This window comes from Manis pentadactyla, chromosome 2, assembly GCF_030020395.1.
Source record: "Manis pentadactyla isolate mManPen7 chromosome 2, mManPen7.hap1, whole genome shotgun sequence".
Lineage (NCBI taxonomy): Eukaryota > Metazoa > Chordata > Mammalia > Pholidota > Manidae > Manis > Manis pentadactyla.
In genome coordinates, this window is record NC_080020.1 from 19,290,728 (window position 1) to 19,312,576 (window position 21,849).

Consider the following 21,849-nt stretch of genomic DNA (forward strand, 5'->3'; position numbering starts at 1 on the left):
CAGTGAAAGCAGTCTTAAGAGGAAAGTATATAGCACTCCAGGCATATTTAAAGAAGGAAGAACAAACCCAAATGAATAGTCTAACGTCACAATTATAAAAATTGGAAAAAAAGAACAAATGAGGGCTAAAGTCAGCAGAAAGAGGGACATAATAAAAATCAGAGAAGAAATAAATAAAATTGAGAAGAATAAAACAGTAGAAAAAATCAATGAAACCCACAGCTGGTTCCTTGAGAAAATAAACAAAACAGATAAGCCTTTAGCCATACCTATTAAGAGAAAAAGAGAATCAACACACATCAACAGAATCAGAAACGAGAAAGGAAACATCATGATGGACCTAACAGAAATACAAAGTATTATTAGAGACTACTATGAAAACCTATATGCTATGAAGCTGGAAAACCTAGAAGAAATGGACAACTTCCTAGAAAAATACAACCTTCCAAGACTGACCAAGGAAGAAACACAAAGTCTAAACAAACCAATTACCAGCAAAGAAATTGAAGCGGTAATCAAAAAACTACCCAAGGAAAAAACCCCGGGCCGGATGGATTTACCTCGGAGTTTTATCAGACATACAGAGAAGATATGATACCCATTCTCCTTAAAGATTTCCAAAAAATAGAACAGGAGAAAATACTCCCAAACTCATTCTATGAAGCCAACATCACCCTAATACCAAAACCAGGCAAACAGCCCAACAAAAAAAGAAAATTACAGACCAATATCCCTGATGAACTTGCATGCAAAAATACTAAATATAAGCATACTGAATTAAAAAATACATCCAAAGTATCATACACCATGAAGAAGTGGGATTCATCCCAGGGATGCAAGGATGGTACAACATTTAAAAATCTATAAACATCATCCACCGCATCAATAAAAAGAAGGACAAAAACCTTATGATCATCTCCATAGATACTGAGAAAGCATTTGAAAAAATTCAACATCCATTCATGATAAAAACTCTCAACAAAATGGGTATAGAGGGCAAGGACCTCAACATAATAAAGGCCGTAGATGATAAGCCGACTGCCAATATCATACTGAACAGTGAGAAGCTGAAAGCTTTTCCTCTGAGATCCGGAACAAGACAGGGATGCCCACTCTCCCCACTGTTATTCAACATAGTACTGGAGGTCCTAGCCACGGGAATTAGACAAAACAAAAGAAATACAAGGAATCCAGATTGGTAAAGAAGAAGCTAAACTGTCACTATTTGCAGACGCCATGATATTTTACATAAAAACCCTAAAGACTCCACTCCAAAACTACTAGAACAAATATCAGAATACAGCAAAGTTGAAGGATACAAAAGTAACACACAGAAATCTGTGGCTTTCCTATACACTAACAATGAACTAATAGAAAGAGTAATCAGGAAAACAATTCCATTCACAATTGCATCAAAAATAATAAAATACATAGGAATACACCTAACCAAGGAAGTGAAAGACCTATACCCTGAAAACTATAAGACACTCTTAAGAGAAATTAAAGAGGACACTAACAAATGGAAACTCATCCCATGCTCTTGGCTAGGAAGAATTAATATCGTCAAAATGGCCATCCTGCCCAAAGCAATACACAGATTCAATGCAATGCCTATCAAATTACCAACGGCATTCTTCAACAAACTGGAACAAATAGTTCAAAAATTCATATGGAAACACCAAAAACCCCGAATATCCAAAGCAATCCTGAGAGGGAAGAATAAAGTGGGGGGGATGTCACTCCCCAACTTCAAACTCTACTGCAAAGCCACAGTAATCAAGACAATTTGGTACTGGCACAAGAACAGAGCCACAGACCAGTGGAACAGATTAGAGACTCCAGACACTAACCCAAACATATATGGTCAATAATTATAAGATAAATGAGCCATGCACATACAATGGGGAAATGACAGTCTCTTCAACAGATGGTGCTGGCAAAACTGGAGAGCTACATGTAAGAGAATGAAACTGAATCATTGTCTAACCCCATACACAAAAGTAAATTCAAAATGGATCAAAGACCTGAATGTAAATCATGAAACCATAAAACTCTTAGAAAAAAACATAGGCAAAAATCTCTGGGACATAAACATGAGACACTTCTTCATGAACACTTCTCCCTGGGCAAGGGAAGCGCAAGCAAAAATGAACAAGTGGGCCTGTATCAAGCTGAAAAGCTTCTGTCCAGCAAAGTTCACCATCAATAGAACAAAAAGGTACCCTACAGTATGGGAGAATATATTCATAAATGACAGATCCGATAAAGGGTTGACATCCAATATATATAAAGAGCTCACACACCTCAATAAACCAAAAGCAAATAATGCAGTTAAAAAATGGTCAGAGGAGCTGAACAGACATTTCTACAAACAATAAATTCAGATGGCCAACAGACACATGAAAAGATGCTCCACATCGCTAGTCATCAGAGAAATGCAAATTAAAACCACAATGAGATGTCACCTCACATCAGTAAGGATGGCCACCATCCAAAAGACAAACAACAACACATGTTGGCGAGGGTGTGGAGAAAGGGGACCCCTCCTACACTGTTGTGGGGAATGTAAATTAGTTCAACCATTGTGGAAAGGAGTACGGATGTTCCTCATAAAGCTCAAAATACACATACCATTTGACCCAGGAATTCCACTTCTTGGAATTTACCCTAAGAATACAGCAGCCCAGTTTGAAAAAGACAGATGCACCCCTATGTTTATCGCAGCACTATTTACAATGGCCAAGAAAAGGAAGCAACCTAAGTGTCCATCAGTAGAGGAATGGATGAAGAAGATGTGGTACATATACACAATGGAATATTATTCAGCCATAAGTATAAAACATATCCCACCATTGGCAACAACATGGATGGAGCTAGAGGGTGTTATGCTCAGTGAAATAAGCCAGGCGGAGAAAGACAAGTACCAAATTATTTCACTCATATGTGGAGTGTAAGATCAAAGAAAAGCTGAAGGAACAAAAGAGCAGCAGAGTCACAGAACCCAAGAATGGACTAACTGCTACCAAAGGGAAAGGGACTGTGGAGGATGGATGGGAAGGGAGGGATAAGCGCTGAGAAAAAGAAAGGGGGCCGTACAATTAGCACGTATAATGTGGGTGGGGGGTCATAGGGAGGGATGTACAACACAGAGAAGACTAGTAGTGATTCTACAGCATCTTACTACGCTGATGGACACTGACTGTAATGGGGTTTGTGGGGGGGACTACGTGAAGGGGGGAGTCTAGTAACCATAATGTTCTTCATGTAATTGTAGATTAATGATAACAAAATGAATAAGAAAAATTACTACTATAGTATATCCACTGAAAAAAAATACAGTAGGACTTCCTAACCAGTTAAATGGGCATTTAAAGAATATGTGAGTTGGGGACTGTTTTTGCATCTTTGTGGATTACGTTGTGATTGTTTTTATGTCCTTTACTGTCAGCAAAATGACCTGGGCTCTTTGTTCTCTGTTTTATAGTCTCCTGTGATTAAGATTAGAATTCCCTCAGCCTCTGTCAGCTTGTATTCTTATGGAAATTTAGTTTGATATTCAGCTGTTTTTTCCTAAGAGTGATTGCTTTTTTAAGAAATCTTAGTTATCTGGATAACTTTACATGAGTATTATTTGCTGTAAAAGCATTTTATTGATGGAAATTCAAAGCATTAAGTTAACTTCATATTCCTACCATGCTAACAAGTTAGTTTTTATATAGTTTATTTTAAGCATAATTAAGGCATATTTGTGAAAAAGGTGGGATTATTTAATAATGAATTCTTCATAAGGAATTGGGACAATTGGGCTATAGTACATTAACAAATAATTTGAGGACAAATTTATTTGATTGTAGAATACTATTTCCATTGTTTAAAGGGGGATTGATATGTCTTGATTTCTATTATATTCTCTTTTTGTGACCAGTAAAACCAAGAGAGAAGATTTTAAATATTTAGTTTTTTATTTGCTGTTTTGCCCTGAAAACTTTTTGATTCCTTTTAAAAGGGGATTATAAATTGACTTTATTTTGCATAAATGTTTTTAGGGCTGCCTGTTTTCCTTTTGATGAAAGGAAGCAAGTTTTTATTGTATGAAACTAAATAAAATGATAGCTGGAAGGAAGTGTTTACCTAACCAATAACAACCCGCCCCCCACCCACACACACACAAAAGAGATTCTTCCTCCTGGAAAGGGGACTACTTGCTAATTTTTAATAGTGAATGATAGTACTTGTGGTTGACAGTTCTCATAGAGCTGCTGTTTTATGTATGTAATTATTTCAGTTTGAATTCTGATGGAAATAGAGGACAAAAAAGATTGATATTTGGGGAGAAGTTTCTCTGACCTTAGGATATGGGTAAAACTTGATTTTATATTTACTTCTATTCCTTACTTTTTGTCAGTGTAGCCCTGAGATTGAATTGACTATAATCTGAATATATTTAGAAAAATCTGTGAAATGTGCTGATGAGAGGAATGGCTAATTTAGTTTATATTCACATGGTGGAGTTCTATTCAGTCTTCTTCTTATTCAGCCATAAGAAGAAAACAAATCCTACCATTTGCAACAACATCGATGGAGCTAAGAGGGTATTATGCTCAGTGAAATAAGCAAGGCGGAGAAAGACAAGTACCAAATGATTTCACTCATATGTGGAGTATAAGAACAAAGAAAAACTGAAGGAAAAAACAGCAGCAGAATCACAGAACCCAAGAATGGACTAACAGTTACCAAAGGGAAAAGGACTGGGGCGGATGGGTGGGAAGGGAGGGATAAGTGCAGGGAAAAAGAAAGGGGAGACTTTGGTAATTTTGGAGACTTCTATAGCAAGAGAAAATGCTTTTAAAAGAGTTAGTGGGGTAATTAGAATACCAAATGATGTGCCTTGTGAATTCAAATATATAAAGTATGTTGACATAAAGGAAAAGATGGGGAGGGAATTCTCAAGCAGTAGTTATGTTATAGTAGTATAGTCAAGGTTCACTTTTTTTTACTCTTTTAGTATTTTGTTTTGTGAAAATAAAAGGAAAAAAATCTAGAGAAAAGTATTAGAAGTATATTTTTCATACCATTGTTGATGTTTATAATAATTCTTAGAAGTAGGAAATACATAGATCTAACCCTCGAGGGTCTACATTTCATGTTCCAGAGTCTGTGTTCTCACATTATTTCTATTATGTTCTACAGATTTCCAGCAAGCTCTTTATGAGTTATCATGCCATGTCGTTAATGGAAATCTCAAGCATGAACATGCATCTAATGTTCTTAAAGACATTAGTGTAAGTTGTGTGTGTGTGTTCTTTTTTGATACAAATATCCCTGAAGTGTATAAATTGGCATTTCATTTTATTCAGAATTATAGTGAGGTAGGGCAGGGACATGGGACAAGCATCATAACTTTTCCTACCTATGATGAAAAATTCTGAGATATAAACAGTATGGTAAGAACAGGAGGGACCCCATCTTAAAGCTAAGATTCCATTTTAAAAAGCAGAGAGTTGAAGAAGTAAGATTCCTAACATATTCTCTGGTAATGAGACAGTAGCCCAACAGCCTATCTTAAGGCAGGGCAGGCAGTCTTAACTGATATGTCCCCACTACTTGAGGGTAACCCTATCTTGGAGAAGAACTGGATAAATAAATTCCTTGTGTTGGGTTTATTTAGCAGAATTATCTGGAGGACTGATAAGAAAGGAAAGGAGACACGGTGTCTCTCACCAGAGATAAGCACCTTGAGACCACAAGTCAAGCCTATGCCCAACAATCCCCCTCTGCCGTTTTCCCCATTCTTGAAAGCCTTAAAAGGCAGAATCCCCAAACTTTCAGTGTGCCTTCTCTCTGAGGTCGTCCGCACTTTCTTTAAGTGTGTACTTTCAGATAAAGCTTTCTAACTGCTCAGATTATTGCGGTCTTCGCTACTCCTAATAAGTAGGAAGGGGCTGCTAAGAGATCAGATTTGGGCCTGCACGTTTCCAGCCCATTGCCTGGGTGACATGGACGGAACTGCCGCTGTGTGATCTGTTCTTAGTAGCCTGCCAGAAAATCTCCTTTCTTTGGGAAGTTCTCAGAACATAATCTTACTCCATTCTGTGCTCCGTGGCTCCCCAAAATCCTGGAGTCGTAGGGGCTAGTCCACATGCTGTGCAGATCCAGGTGGACGCAAGATGCCAGGTGACTCTGGCTTCAGGAGTTGGCAAGGGAATCTGTCCTAGGCCAAGAAATTTCCCTCTTTCCCTTGTACTTTCCTGTTCTCTGGTGCCTGCAAGGCAGCTGCCATTCCCTGCTGCTGTAGCTTTAATGAATTCCTTCCTTACCTACACTGGGCTGATCTGTTTGAGAATTCTCTCTCACCCAGAATTAAGTAGGCTTCCTCCATCCAGGTTGAGGTTTCTCCTAATTCTTCAACTAGCTGCTCAGCAACAACAGTAGTGAATGTTTTAAGGTAATAGTGATACGTCATTGTTGCTAGGCAGAAACACATTTTAATCTTTTGTCTGGTTGTGAGTAAAATGGAAAATGTTAGGTAAGCTGGGAGAGCAAGAAAAAAAAGCCTGCATTTTACTGAAGTCAAGGTATACTCAATTAAAAGTGCTAGTATAAAAAATAATTTGGCTAGAATATGTTTTTCTCCCAATATAGCATCTCTCAAGGTATTTTCTTTAGTTTGCCTTTATGTTTAGAAATTAAATGTAGTTTTTTAAATTGAGGATTCAGTGATATTGAATTGAGGTTGCATAGAGGACCTTCACTTGATACCAATTTTCATGTTTTTGCCATTTATTTTAGAAAATATTAACTAGATTTTCCCCCCAACATTTAAGTGGTTATTCTGTTTCACTCTTTTATTCTTTAGAGTATTTAAGTTAACTTCAGACCAGATACTGGTCATTGTGGTTTGATATTTAAATTGAAAGATGAATTGTCAAATTGTAGTCATGTTTATTGTAAACCAGTAGTTAAGTTTCAGTTTTTACAAGTGGTGTATTACTCTATTAGGCTGTATTTTAAACTGGCAGAAATAAAATTATCTGCCCAGTTGAGAACAACTTTCATAACTGTTACTGAGGTAGGACCTGGCACTTCTGGATATCAACATGCATTTTCCCCTGTGTTGCTTTAAGCTTCTGTGGCATTTTCATGCTAGCGTAGGTCATCTCCTTTATATTTTTGTGTTTTCCCGCGGATGGTTCTAAGGAACTTCTGTGTTTAGCTGTTGTGATTTTTTCCCCTCACATTGAGATGTATTTGAGCAGTAGAGGTTCAATATGCATTTCTCTTTTATCACTAAATTTTCTATATGGGAAAGCAACATTAGTTCATGTCTTTCAACAGTGAGTTTTCCATGTTTGAAAACTCTTGTCTTGCTCTATTATTTCTGGTCTTCAGGTATCCTGAGTACTTGCATTCAAGTAGACATAGCCAAAGTTCATAGCCATTTAAGAAATTTGAGGTTAAAATCTGGTTGACAGTTAAGGTTATTTCATTCCATTAATTGGGCATTGGTGTAGGGTTTAGTGTATTTATGGAATTTGATTATAATACTTTTCTCATTTATTGAAAATGAACAGTCTAAATGAACTTAATGTTTATTAAAGAAATTTTACTAAGTATAGTTGACATATTAGTTCTAGATGTATGACAGTGATTTCACATTTATGTACATTACGAAATGCTCACCATGACAAACAAGTGCAGTTACCATCTGTCGCCATAAAATGTGTGTTTTGTTCTTCCTTAGCTCACCCTTCCTTTCAGTCCTTCGTGATACATATTCTTCTGCAGCTGGATTGTCTTTGTCATGACCTTCTCATAGTACTGAATCTCACGGTCCCACTTCTTAGCCACAGGAGCATATCCTGTGTGTCTCTTACAGCTGCCAGGTTTTGCTTTAGAATTACATTTCTTTCTTTTAGTCTCTGAAAATAGGCTAGTTTCAGGGTTACTACAGTGCCAGCAAACTAACTGCGATAATTGAATTATGTCCTTCCTAATGAAAAATTGCTCTAAAATGGGGCATGGGAGTGGGAAGTTAGGAGACAGATCTGGTAAAAATGTTGAAGTTTTCATCCAGAAATGAGGGGACACTTTTGGGTCAGTTTCTCCAAAGGCTTACAACTGTTAGAGCATAAGGAAAATAAATATAGATTTTTGGTAATTATCTTCAGAGAATCTTGAATTAGGGAACACCAGCTTGTGATTGTTCTTGTATTTTTTAGATTTCTGTTCTGATACTACTATGATTTTTGCATAGGTCAGTGATGGGCACAATATTTGAAATTTTGGATGAGAAATAAACCATTTTTAACAGTTTTGCTTTAAGTAGGTATGAGGTACTGCAAATTCCAGTGGTTTCTAACATGAAAATTCATTGGAAAAATTTCAATCAGTTGTGCTCTTTAATATTTCCTGGTGTTTATTTTATTTAGGTTTCTATTTTATCAAGTTATTTAATGATAGAAATTCAAACATTTTTTCCAACTGTTGTCTCTTTATTTTCTCTATATTATGAAACATGAAGAATTTCATTACATGTCAACACAGTGGTGTTGGGGTTTTCTTATTCTGAAACCATAATACTTGCTGGTGTGCTATTGTAGTGTTTTATTATGAATAATTATATTTTTAAAATTAGGAATTTCATGAGGATATGCCTTCCATTCTTGCTGATGTATTCTGCATATTAGGTAGGTATTAAACCTTTATTTCACCTGTAAAAAGTGCTGTTTATTAAATTAATGTACTATGTTAAAATGTTTTCTTCCAAAGTAAGGATTTTACAATGTAGAAATGTTTTTATAAATCTAGAATATATATCTTTTTACTCTATAGAGACTATAGTATTTTAAGTCAAATGTGAGTATAATCACTGTTTATAAACTAGTGCTAGTTTTAGTTTATAATTCAGTTTTCAGAATGTATCTTTATATAAAATGAAGCTAAATTAAGTCATTTCAAATAAAAAGGCTAAGTTTTCTGAAGTTAGCTACATTGGCCAGGATATTGGAAAATGGCACTGTCCAGGAAGGGAAAATGGAGAAGGGCAAAGAAAACATGGGTATATTTCATGATAAATCCCCTTCTCTCAACTCTCACGGATGGTGGTAGAAAGTAAACCGAAACAAAGCGGTGGTAGGATGTCTGGGGAGAGCCCTACAATACTTAGAGGACAACTTTTAATACATCCCTAAAATCAGTGCTGCTTTCTATAGCACATTCTAAAGTATGAGTTGACTTTAAAAGAATAGTATGTAATTAGTTAAAGTAATAATCCTAAAATCAGCTTTGTAATCTTGCTAATTCTAGTTGAAATTTTTGATGCTTGGCATTTGGAGCTAATTGTTTTATTTCTTTCATACTTCAGAAAATTATTCGACAAATAAGTCTTTTTTTTATTGAAGTATTGTTGATATGCAATCTTTATTGGTTTCAGATATACAACAAGGAGGTCTCAGCTTTTAAAAAAGATTTCAGTAGGAAGAAAATGATGAAAATCTTGAATACATTTTTGTTTGCTGACTAGAATTATAACTCAAAATAGGATATTAAAAATATCTTTTAATACTGTCTTTTCATAGAACTGATGGCCAGGTAGCTTGAATAGAACATGGTACATGGTAACAAGGTGGCCATGGTCAAGAGTTTTGAACTTCCTGAGTAATAGGATCTTTAATGTCAGAAGAGATCTTTGTTGTCACCCAGTTCCACTTAACACTCAAGAAAGGAATTTCTTCTTTAGCATCTGTGACATGTGGTCATTTAAATTTTGCTTTAGTATTTCCATTTTTTAAAACAGTGGGGTTTTTTTGAAGCTTTGTTGCTTTTCCAATGCCATAGCACGCAGCTTCTGTGTAATCTACTTACCATTTTATGGGTTTACCATTTTATGGGTATGCCCTTGGTCACAGGGTCAGTCTCCAGTATAAGGAGAAATTAATTCTAAGCATTCATAAGCATATGGAGGACAGCTCATGCTTACCATAGTTTCAGATATTTTTTCCAAATGAGCATTTCAAAATTAGCTAGTTTTAAAGAAAATTAAGTATCTTATTTTAGTGTTGGAGAGAGTCTAGGAAAATATGTCAGACTTTCATCTTTTTTTTCCTTCACTGTAGATACTGAGACAAATTGTTTAGAAGAAAAAAGCAAGAGAGACTATTTTACACAATTGGTATTAGCATGTTTGGTAAGTTTTAAAAAGCACTTTCTACATTTTCCATTGAACACTTGTAATTGCAGTAAACACGATAATGGAGGAGGATGTTGACATCTAGTTGACTATTCATTTTAAGGTGAGATTGGGGTTTTGAAATGGAATGATTTGTAAAATTGGACATACTAATTATTTCTATGAAGTAGACATGCTAGCATATCATTTATCTATACATATAAAACCTTAGGTGGTATTCCTGACCTAATAAATTCCTGAGAGAAAGGTAAACATCTATCAAGTGAGTAGAAATTATGTGGACAGCTTTTAAACTGAGCAATTTTTCCTAAATGATTAGGTATGGAGAAAAGAAATGAAGGTAGTTTGAAAATAATAAATTCTAGAACTTGTCATAATCATTGTCTAATAAACCATTTTATGTTTTTACATTTAGAATCAAGGAGAAATGCCGTTACTCAGACCTGGAAGAATGTCCTTGTCTTTGCTGTGCTAGAATTTGACCGAAGTGCTGTATTATCTTAAAATACAGTTGACAGATTCAATTTTAATCAGAATTTCATCGGTTGTTCTTGTCATTTGTAGGCCGTGTACAGCATGCATTTAATTTTTTAGTGAGTGTTTTTTTTAAAGAGCTATGTCATATTTTTCAATATTTGCAGTCTTCATTTTTTCAATTGAAGTTCTAAGCTTTTTTTATTGTTACAAATTGATATGTTTTTGTGTTATTTTAGTATTTGGGAAAAGCTGTTTTGAATATATTGAAATATACTCAATATAGATAAATATATAATATATTTTAAATATTGTGGTTGTGTAGTTGGAATGCTAAGGAATAAATGGCCTTTAATATTTTTTAATGCAGTATTTAGTTTCAGACACAGTTCTAAAGGAACGCCTGGATCCAGAAACATTGGAATCATTAGGGCTTATCAAACAATCACAGCAGTTCAATCAGAAGTCAGTTAAAATCAAGACAAAACTCTTGTAAGTACACGTACCTTTCTGTTGCAGATCAAGTTACCTGAGTGTGTTTTCTTAGCTCTCATTTTGAATACTAGAATTTCTAAAGGCAGTTGAAGGTTTTTTATGTTGCTCTTACCATGTGTCTCCTATTTTTTCCTTTTAAAAGTAGCCTGTAATTACTGAGTCAGCATTGAACGTGGCCTGTGTGAAACCAGTATAAATTTGTTCCCATATTAGAAGTTGAAATAGTGTTCAGTGCTTTAAAATAATTTACAACTGGCTATATTCTAGGGTATATCCTGAGTGATGGAAATAGTGGTATGTTGTTGCTCCTTGGGATTAGCAATATCTGTTCTTTGTGTTACTCATTTTCCCTGTGTAACTGTCTCTTTGAACTATTGTTATCATTCTATCCTAAAAGATAAACAAAGGTAAATTTTTCAACAACAATTCTTAGTATTGTTATCTGAGAGAGAGATATAAGAATATTCAATGAAAAGAACAAAATACTCTTAATTAAGCTTGCTAATTGAAATTAATTTTATCCCCTGTATGATGTTTATCTAATTTCAGTTCTAAGCAGCAAAAATTCAATTTGTTAAGAGAAGAGAATGAAGGTTATGCCAAGATGATTGCTGAATTGGGGCAAGATTTATCTGGAAATATTACTAGTGATTTAATCTTAGAAAATATCAAATCTTTAATAGGTAAGACATGCGTAGTATGTTAATAAGAAATGAGTTTTTTAGTTATTGCAAGATATCCATAAAGACAAAATGAGTGCATTCCCTACAATTTTTTTTAAATTAAGAAATGAGAGCATGTGTTTTTAAACTTGTTCTTTTAAGATTTTATCAGTAATAAAAAATTTAAGTTGATGATGACAAATCTTTTTGTCACTGTTACCTGTGTGTTTGTATTAGTTTCTGCTTTCTCTGGTATTTCTCTTCAACTTTTAAGTATTTCTCAGTAATTTTATAGAGAGCAGAAAATAAAGTAAGCAGCTGAAACATCAATAAAGTCTTTGCTGAACTCTTGAAATGCAGAGATGTTTAGTTTTTGTGAACTTGATTTACAAAGTATCTTTATCAGGGACATTGAACACAGCTTATTTTATCTTTACAGCAGCCTGTTAAAGTAAGTGCAGCAGGTGGTATAAAAGTGTAACAGGAAAGTTATTTTTATATGAGAATTTTTAAAAATAAATATTTCTTTAGCATTATTCTTTTTACTTGCATTGAGTATATAGAGGAAATAGTTGGCTTCTATAAAAAGGAGGAATGAATGGTAGAAAAATAGGTAGTCCTGATTTTTCAAGAAAGGAAAGAATTGTCGCTCTTAATGGTTAGGTATTGTGCTAACTTAGGGAAGATTATCTAACAGCTAGATGTCTTAGGTTTTGAGACCTTTTGGAGAAGTTGTATTTCCTGCTTCTCTTTTTTTTTTTCTCTTTAGATATTTTTTATTCATTTAGTTATCATTATTATACAGTTACATGAAGAACATTATGTTTACTAGACTCCCCCCTTCACCTAGTCCCCCCCACAAACCCCATTACAGTCACTGTCCATCAGCGTAGTAAGATACTGTAGAATCATTACTTGTCTTCTCTGTGTTGCACATCCCTCCCCATGCCCCCCGGCATTATACATGCTAATCATAAGGCCCCCTTTCTTTTTCCCCGCCCTTATCCCTCCCTTCCCACCCATCCTCCCCAGTCCCTTTCCCTTTGGTAACTGTTAGTCCGTTCTTGGGTTCTATCATTCTGCTGCTCTTTTGTTCCTTCAGTTTCTCTTTGTACTTATACTCCACATATGAGTGAAATCATTTGATACTTGTCTTTCTCCACCTGGCTTATGTCAATGAGCATAATACCCTCTAGCTCCATCGATGTTGTTGCAAATGGTAGGATATGTTTTCTTCTTATGGCTGAATAATATTCCATTGTGTATATGTACCACATCTTCTTTATCCATTCATCTACTGATGGACACTTATGTTGCTTCCTTTTCTTGGCTATTGTAAACACTGCTGCGATAAACATAGGGGTGCATCTGTCTTTTTCAAAATGGAGTGCTGCATTCTTAGGGTAAATTCCTAGAAGGGCAATTCCTGGGTCAAATGGTATTTCTATTTTTAGCTTTTTGAGGAACCTCCATACTGCTTTCCACAATGGTTGAACTAATTTACATTCCTACCAACAGTGTAGGAGGGTTCCCCTTTTGCCACAACCTCGCCAACATGTGTTGTTGTTTGTCTTTTGGATGGTGGTGATCGTGAGGTGATATCTCATTGTGGTTTTAATTTGCATTTCTCTGATGACTAGTGATGTGGAGTATCTTTTCATGTGTCTCTTGGCTATCTGAATTTCTTGTTTAGAGAACTGTCTGTTCAGCCTCTCTGCCCATTTTTTAATTGGATTATTTGCTTTTTGTTTGTTGAGGTGTGTGAGCTCTTTATATATTTTGGATGTCAACCCTTTATCGGATCTGTCATTTATAAATATATTCTCCCATACTGTAGGGTGCCATTTTGTTCTATTGATGGTGTCCTTTGCTGTACAGAAGGTTTTCAGCTTGATACAGTCCCACTTGTTCAGTTTTGCTTTTGTTTCCCTTGCTCAGGGAGATATATTCATGAAGAAGTCGCTCATGTTTATGTCCGAGAGATTTTTGTCTATTATTTTTTCTAAGAGTTTTATGGTTTCATGACTTACATTCAGGTCTTTGATGCATTTCGAATTTACTTTTGTGTATGGGGTTAGACAGTGATCCAGTTTCATTCTCTTACATGTAGCTGTCCAGGTTTGCCAGCACCATCTGTTGAAGAGACTGTCATTTCCCCATTGTATGTCCGTGGCTCCTTTATCTTATATTAATTGACCATATATGTTTGGGTTAATGTCTGGAGTCTCAATTCTGTTCCACAGGTCTGTGGCTCTGTTCTTGTGCCAGTACCAAACTGTCTTGATTACTGTGGCTTTGTAGTAGAGCTTGAAGTTGGGGAGCGTGATCCTCCCCACTTTATTCTTCCCTCTCAGGATTGCTTTGGATATTCGGGGTCTTTGGTGCTTCCATATGAATTTTTTTACTATTTGTTGCAGTTCATTGAAGAATGTCGTTAGTAATATGATAGGGATCGCATCAAATCTGTAGATTGCTTTGGGCAGGATGGCCATTTTGGTGATACTAATTCTTCCTAGCCAAGAGCATGGGATGCGTTTCCATTTGTTAGTGTCCTCTTTAATTTCTCTTAGAAGAGTGTCTTATAGTTTCCAGGGTATAGGTCTTTCACTTTCCTTGGTTAGGTTTATTCCTAAGTATTTTATTATTTTTTATGAAATTGTGAATGGAATTGTTCTCCTGATTTCTCTTTCTATTAGTTCATTTTTACTGTATAGGAAAGCCACAGATTTCAGTGTGTTAATTTTGTATCATTCTGTTTTGCTGTATTCCGATATCAGATCTAGTAGTTTTTGAGTGGGTTCCTTAGAGTTTTTTATGTACAATATCATGTCATCTGCAAATAGTGACCATTTGACTTATTCTTTACCAATTTGGATTCTTTATATTTCTTTTGTTTAGTCTAATTGCCGTGGCTAGGACCTCCAGTACTATGTTGAATAACAGTGGGGAGAGTGGGCATCCCTGTCTTGTTCCGGATCTCAGAGGAAAAGCTTTCAGCTTCTCACTGTTCAGTGTGATATTGGCTGTGGGTTTATCATCTATGGCCTTTATTATGTTGAGGTACTTGCCCTCTATGCCCATTTTGTTGAGAGTTCTTTTCATGAATGGATGTTGAATTTTGTCAAATGCTTTTTCAGCATGTGTGGAGATCCTCATGTGGTTTTTGTCCTTGTTCTTGATGTGATTAATGATGTTGATGGATTTTCAGATGTTGTACCATCCATGCATCCCTGGGATGAATCCCACTTGGTCATCGTGTATGATCCTTTGGATGAATTTTTGAATTCGGTTTGCTAATATTTTATTGAGTATTTTTACATGTAAGTTCATCAGGGATATTTGTCTGTAATTTTCTTTTTTTGTTGGGGTCTTTGCCTGGTTTTGGTATTAGGGTAATGTTGGCTTCGTAGAATGAGTTTGGGAGTATTTTCTCCTGTTCTATTTTTTGGAAAACTTTAAGGAGAATGGGTATTATATCTCCTCTGTATGTCTGATAAAATTCCTAGGTAAATCCATCTGACCTGGGGTTTTGTTCTTGGGTAGTTTTTTGATTACCGCTTCAATTACTTTGCTGATAATTGGTTTGTTTTGATTTTGTGTTTCTTTCTTGGTCAGTCTTGGAAGGTTGTATTTTTCTAGGAAGTTGTCCATTTCTTCTAGGTTTTCCAGCTTGTTAGCATATAGGTTTTCATAGTAGTCTCTAATAATACTTTGTATTTCTGTTAGGTCCGTCGTGATGTTTCCTTTCTCATTTCTGATTCTGTTGATGTGTGTTGATTCACTTTTTCTCTAAATAAGTATGGCTACAGGCTTATCTGTTTTGTTTATTTTCTCAAAGGATCAGCTCTTGGTTTCATTGATTTTCTCTATTGTTTTATTATTCTCAATTTTATTTATTTCTTCTTTGATTTTTATTAAGTCCCTCCTTCTGCTGACTTTAGGCCTCATTTGTTCTTTTTTTTCCAATTTTGACAATTGTGATGTTAGACTATTCATTTGGGTTTGTTCTTCCTTCTTTCAATATGCCTGGAGTGCTATATACTTTCCTCTTAAGACTGCTTTCACTGCGTCCCACAGGAGTTGGGGCTTTGTGTTGTTGTTGTCATTTGTTTCCATATATTGCTTGATCTCTATTTTAATTTGGTCATTGATCCATTGATTATTTAGGAGCATCTTGTTAAGCCTCCATGTGTTTGTGGGCCTTTTTGCTTTCTTTGTGCAATTTAGTTCTAGTTTTATACTTTTGTGGTCTGAAATGTTGCTTGGTATAATTTCAATCATTTGGAACTTACTGAGGTTCTTTTTGTGGCCTACTATGTGGTCTATTCTGGAGAACCATGTGCACTTGAGAAGAATGTGTATCCTGTTGACTTTGGGTGTAGAGTTCTATAGATGTCTATTAGGTCCATCTGTTCTAGTGTGTTGTTCAGTGCCTCTGTGTCCCTACTTATTTTCTGTCTGGTGGATCTGTTCTTTGGAGTGAATTGTATGTTGAAGTCTCCTAAAATGAGTGTATTGCATTGTATTTCCTCCTTTAGTTCTGTTAGTATTTGTTTCACATATGCTGGTGCTCTTGTGTTGGGAGCATATATATTTATAATGGTTATATCCTGTTGTTGGACTGACCCCTTTATCATTATGTTATGTCCTTCTTTATCTCTTGTTACTTTCAGTGGTTTGAAGTCTATTTTGTCTGTTACTTATACTGTAACACCTGCTTTTTTCTCCCTGTTGTTTGCATGAAATATCTTTTTCCATTCCTTGACTTTTAGTCTCTGCATGTCCTTGAGTTTGAGGTGAGTCTCTTGTAAGCAGCATATAGACGGGTCTTGTTTTTTTATCCATTCAGTGACTCTGTGTCTTTTGATTGGTGCATTCAGTCCAATTACATTTAGGGTGACTATCGATAGGCATGTGCTTATTGCCATTGCAGGCTTCAGATTCATGGTTACCACATGTTCCAGGTTAATTTCCTTACTATCTAAGAGTGCAAGTTATCTCACTTAGTATGGTTTTACGATCACAATCTAAATGTTCTTTTCTGTTTCTCCTCCTTTTTCTTCCTCCATTCTTTATATATTAGGTATCATATTCTGTACATTTTGTCAATCCCTTGATTGACTTTGGGGATAGTTAATTTAATTTTGCATTTGCATAGTAATTAGCTGTTCTAATTTCTTTACTGTGGTGTTATTACCTCTGGTGACAGCTATTCAACCTTAGGAACACTTCCATCTATAGCAGTTCCTCCAAAATAGACTGCAGAGATGGTTTGGTTTGTGGGAGGTAAATTCTCTCAGCTTTTGCTTATCTTGAAATTGTTTAATCCCTCAAAATTTAAATGATAATCTTGCCAGATTAAGTAATCTTGGTTCCAGGCCCTTCTGCTTCATGGCATTAAATACATCATTCCACTTCCTTCTGGCCTGTAAGTTTTCTGCTGAGAAGTCTGATGTTAGCCTGGTGGGCTTTCCTTTGTCTATGATCTTATTTCTGTCTCTGGCTGCTTTTAACTATTTTTCCTTATCCTTGATCTTTTCCATTTTAATTACTGTGTGTCCTGGTGTTGTCTTCCTTGGGTCCCTTGTGTTGGGAGATCTGTGGATCTCCATGGCCTGAGAGACTATCGCCTTCCCCCGACTGGGGAAGTTTTCAGCAACTACCTCCTCAAAGTCACTTTCTATCCCTTTCTGTCTCTCTTCTTCTTCTGGTATCCCTATAATGGGAATATTGTTCCGTTTGCATTAGTCACACAGTTCTCTCTATATTCTTTCATTCTAAGAGATCCTTTTTTTCTCTCTGTGCCTCAGCTTCTTTGTATTCCTCTTCCATAGTTTCTATTTCACTTAGTGTCTCCTATACCGTATCCAACCTGCTTTTGATACCCTCCATCGTGCTCTTCAACGATTGGATCTCCATCCTGAATTCATTCCCGAGTTCTTGAATATCTTTCTGTATCTCCATTAGCATGTTGATGATTTATATTTTGAACTCACCCTTCAGGAGGAGTCACGAGGTCCATATCATTGAAATCTTTCTCAGGAGTTGTATTAGTAATTTTACTCTGGACCTGGTTTCATTGGTGTTTCATATTTGTACATGGCGCCGTCTAGTGTCCAGACGCTCTATTCTGGAGCTGCTCATCCCCTGAAGCAATGTCGGTGGTCGCAGTGGAGTGGTATTGGTGCCTGGTGGTAGGGAAGAGCTGTACCCCACTTCCCAGCTGCTGTGCCTGTCTCCACTGCCTGAGCTAGTGGACCAAGCACACAGATACAAGCTTTTGTCACAGAGTAGCCGGATATGGATCCCTGCTTTCCACAAGCAGCCGGAAACCCAGTCTTCCGAGGAACTCCACCTGCCCCAGCTTTCCAACCCCTGTTCAGTGAGGTCTGCTCTTCTCTCCAGGTGTGTGCACTCTGGCGCCGTCCTCTTTCCTGTTGCTGTCTCAGGATTAGTTGCGCCAACTATATTTTCTTGTTGTATCCAGTTTTAGGAGGAAGCCTCTGTCTCTCCTCTCATGCCACCATCTTTAATCCTCTCTGGTTATATTTTAAAAGATGTTTATGCCTAACTTCTTTCCCTGTTTTTTAAATTTATGTATGACTAAGAGTGGGGAGTATCCTGATCCTTACACAGTTCTTCCAATGTTATACTGAGTAGAAACTCAGATAAAACTAGGTTTAACTACAGTCATCTTTAGTAAAAATCATGTTTTTAGCTTATGCTTTTGGTATAGAAGGTAAGATGCTTTTAGTTTAAAATTTCTACTTTCCTTGAAGTAAGTTTAGTTTTTGCATCTGATTTACTCTCTCTGCTACTTCCTCCTGTTTTCACACCAAGACTTGTATTCCCCTAGGCCTGCAGGGCTCTTCCTTACCTGGGTGGCAGTGGCATGTGTAAAAAAATCCTCCTGTAGGGTTTCCTTTTCTCTTTCTAGGGTAGGCTGTACCTTTTTCCTGCAGCATTTTGTTCTAGCTTGAGATGCCTGTCAGTACTGCTTTCCTATAGGTTTGTCTTTCCTTATGGCCTGCTATGTACTTTCCTAAGATGGTGTTTCCCACGTAAGAATTTTGTGGTGTGTAAGTACCTGTTTTTTTTTTTTTTTCACTTTGTTTGCCTATATCTTGTCATCTCATCTGGCCTTGTTTCTTCTAGTCTTTGTCCTTGTGAATTTATACCTTTTTATTTTGGTCCCTTGTTATTTTGGCAACATTTGAAAGTGGGTTTTTCCTGAAGGTGTGCTTTTATCTAACTGGGAAAATGGATGCTACTTACATTTTTTTGAACTTTGCCCTCAGAGAACTGATTGTGTTATTGTCTCTGAAGTACAGTCTGGGAATCATAACTGCAAGCTCATGACATAATGGATATTCCATGAGTATGAACAATTAGCTTTTATGGGCTAAACTTCTAGTTCATCAAGCATACTACGATGCACAGAAACGTCACCTCCTCGGTGTAGCCTTTCCTGCCATCTCACCCAGGCCTGCCTCGTGTTCACTGTTCTTCTGAGCACTTACCACCATATAACATGCAATGCATTTTATTCTCCAACCCCACTGGAATGTAGGCTCCATGAGGACATGGATTTTTGTTTGTTTGCTTTAGTAGCTCTAACCTCAGTGCCTGCTATATAGGTGCTGGATAAATACTTGTTGAAAATTTACTGCATTTTCCCCCCTTTCTTGTACGGTTTGTAGTGATTCTTACCTTCCTTCCCCTGACATTGTGGTGGGGGAACAGGATGGTACTTAGTCTGATCAGGAGCATCCTTATTTATTACCCTGTAACTAAAGGGTAGTTACTTGTTCCCTACAAGATTCTCGTTTATCAAAATGTTTTTATCCTAAATATAGAAAAGTTTCTAGCCCGTCGATAGCCTGGGGTTGTTTACTGCATGAAAAAGCAAGGAAGCAGAACTTTTATGAGCCTGCATGTGGTTGTGTTTTCAAACCCGACACTAAATTTGAAAAACTTGTCAAATAGGAGTGGATAGGATAGTGATCAGTAAGTTCTTGGGCTGTCATGATAGATCCCACACAGACCATCCCTGCATCAAGATGGCAGAAAACATCTACAATAAATTAGAGACGAGGATATTAGAACTGGACTCCTTTGATTGCTGAACTAAACCATAAGCACTTTACTCTTCTGAATGCCCTTCAAAAGAAAGTAGTAGCTAGGTATTCTTCTAAATTAGTGGTCAGGAAACTTTTTTCTGTTAAGAGTGAGATAGTAATTTTTCTTTGTTTCGTCGGCCACGTGGTTTTTGTTGGAACTACTCAACATTGCCATTGTATTATGAAGGAAGCCACAGGCAGTATCTAAATAAATGATTGTTTCTGTGTTCCAGTACAACTTTATTTACAAAAACTGAATGGATTTGAGCCATAGCCTATAGTGTGCTAATCCCTGCTCTAAATCAAAAGTGCTGGCTAACATTATTTATTGACCTAGCTTACTTGAGTTTAGTTTTAAAGAATGAAAATGGTTCTTCCTGGTTTTGGGTTTAGTGGTTCAGGATCTCTTTGGCCTAGGCTCTAGACCTGTCCTACTCACCCTCAGTCAGAGACCTCTTCATCAAATTTCAGGACCTTCATTTGTTGCCTGGTGTCCAAGGTTGTAGCTTTGGCTGGGGGTAGGGTGAGAGTCTCTGCCTCTTGAGTCTCACAGGTTAAATGTGGTTGCTTGTCAAATGACCACAAAAACATTAAACACAAAATAAAAACCCAAGCCAAATTATTTTATTCTTGGACAGATTATGGGACATTTAACCCCCTTGACTATGTTATCTCAAGTATGCTTAATATTTTGTATTGGGTCCAGTCTGAATATAAGGGCCCTTCAGCCTAGAAACATCTTACTGTGTTAGCTGTCTGCTGTCCCTTTGAAAGGGAAGCCAGTTGACTGCCTCCTCTGCTTAATTTTTTGCTTTATTGAAGTTTCTTAACTGTATACTAGTTATGAAGAGGTTGTTTTTCTCTACTATGAAAAAGAAGATAGCAATTGGTGTTCTCATCGTTAGTTTTTTATAATTATACTTTCATTTTGTTTGTTTTTTTTGCAAGGTTCATTTTTCTGCATCTTGGTTCCTTGGTTCTTGCCTTGATCCTATGTGCAGTTTTTTGCAAATACTGTTTCTTAGCAATAGTCTAATACAGGTTTTTATTTGCCTGTTTTAGTCCGTTAGGGCTACTGTAACAAAGTACTACAGACTGGGTGGCTTTATAAACAACAGAAAGGTATGTTTCACAGTTATTGAGGCAGGAAGCCCAAGATTCGTCAACGGCATCTTTGGTTCTTGCCTTGATCCTATGTGCAGGGTTTTGCAAATACTATTTCTTAGAAATAGTCTAACGTAGGCTTTTATTTGCCTGTTTTAGTCTATTAGGGCTACTGTAACAAAGTACCACAGACTGGGTGGCTTTATAAACAACAAAAAGTTACGTTTAACAGTTCTTGAGGCAGGAAACCCAAGATTGGGCACCAGCATGTTTGGGTTCTGATGAAAGCCCTCTTTTGGGTTGCAGGCTGCTGACTTCTTGCTGTATCCTCATATGGTTGGAGGGGCAAGGGAGTTCTTTTTTTTAAAGGGCATTGCCCTCATTTATGAAGGCTCCATTCTCATGACCTAATCATCCCCTCCACCCCACCCCATCCTCGCTATAGGTCCCACCTTCTGATACCATCATATTGGGCATTAGAAATTCTACACAGGAATTTTTGGGGGGAGAGGTGGAGGACAAACATTCAGACCATGATATAGCCTATTTCTAAAGTGAATTCTAGATGCCAGATCATGTTGTTTTATTCAAAATATGTTTTTTTCTGTATTGGAAGGTCTGTTACATCAGAAACATGGTTACTGGAGCTATCATATTGTTTGACATTATGGGCTAGAAATCTCTCCCAATCATGTTTGCAGTATTACATTGATTTTTTTTTTCCTGTTAAGAATCTCAATTTGGCCTTTTCCTAAAACAACCATTGTCAGTTTAATTATATTTTTGCCTCTAGTTAAAATCACTT

The 21,849-nt window shown here is 36.5% G+C and overlaps 1 protein-coding gene across 1 annotated transcript in view; it reads left to right on the forward strand.

Annotated features, from left to right (window-relative positions):
* LOC130682649 (THO complex subunit 2-like) overlaps window positions 1-21,849 on the forward strand; it is a 105,498-nt gene that overhangs the window by 17,574 nt on the left and 66,075 nt on the right. Inside the window, exons 3-7 of the mRNA XM_057497495.1 lie at window positions 5,191-5,282; window positions 8,636-8,687; window positions 10,116-10,186; window positions 11,034-11,155; window positions 11,708-11,841. Coding sequence (XP_057353478.1) covers window positions 5,191-5,282; window positions 8,636-8,687; window positions 10,116-10,186; window positions 11,034-11,155; window positions 11,708-11,841 — 471 coding nt within the window. The remainder of the gene's footprint in view (window positions 1-5,190; window positions 5,283-8,635; window positions 8,688-10,115; window positions 10,187-11,033; window positions 11,156-11,707; window positions 11,842-21,849) is intronic.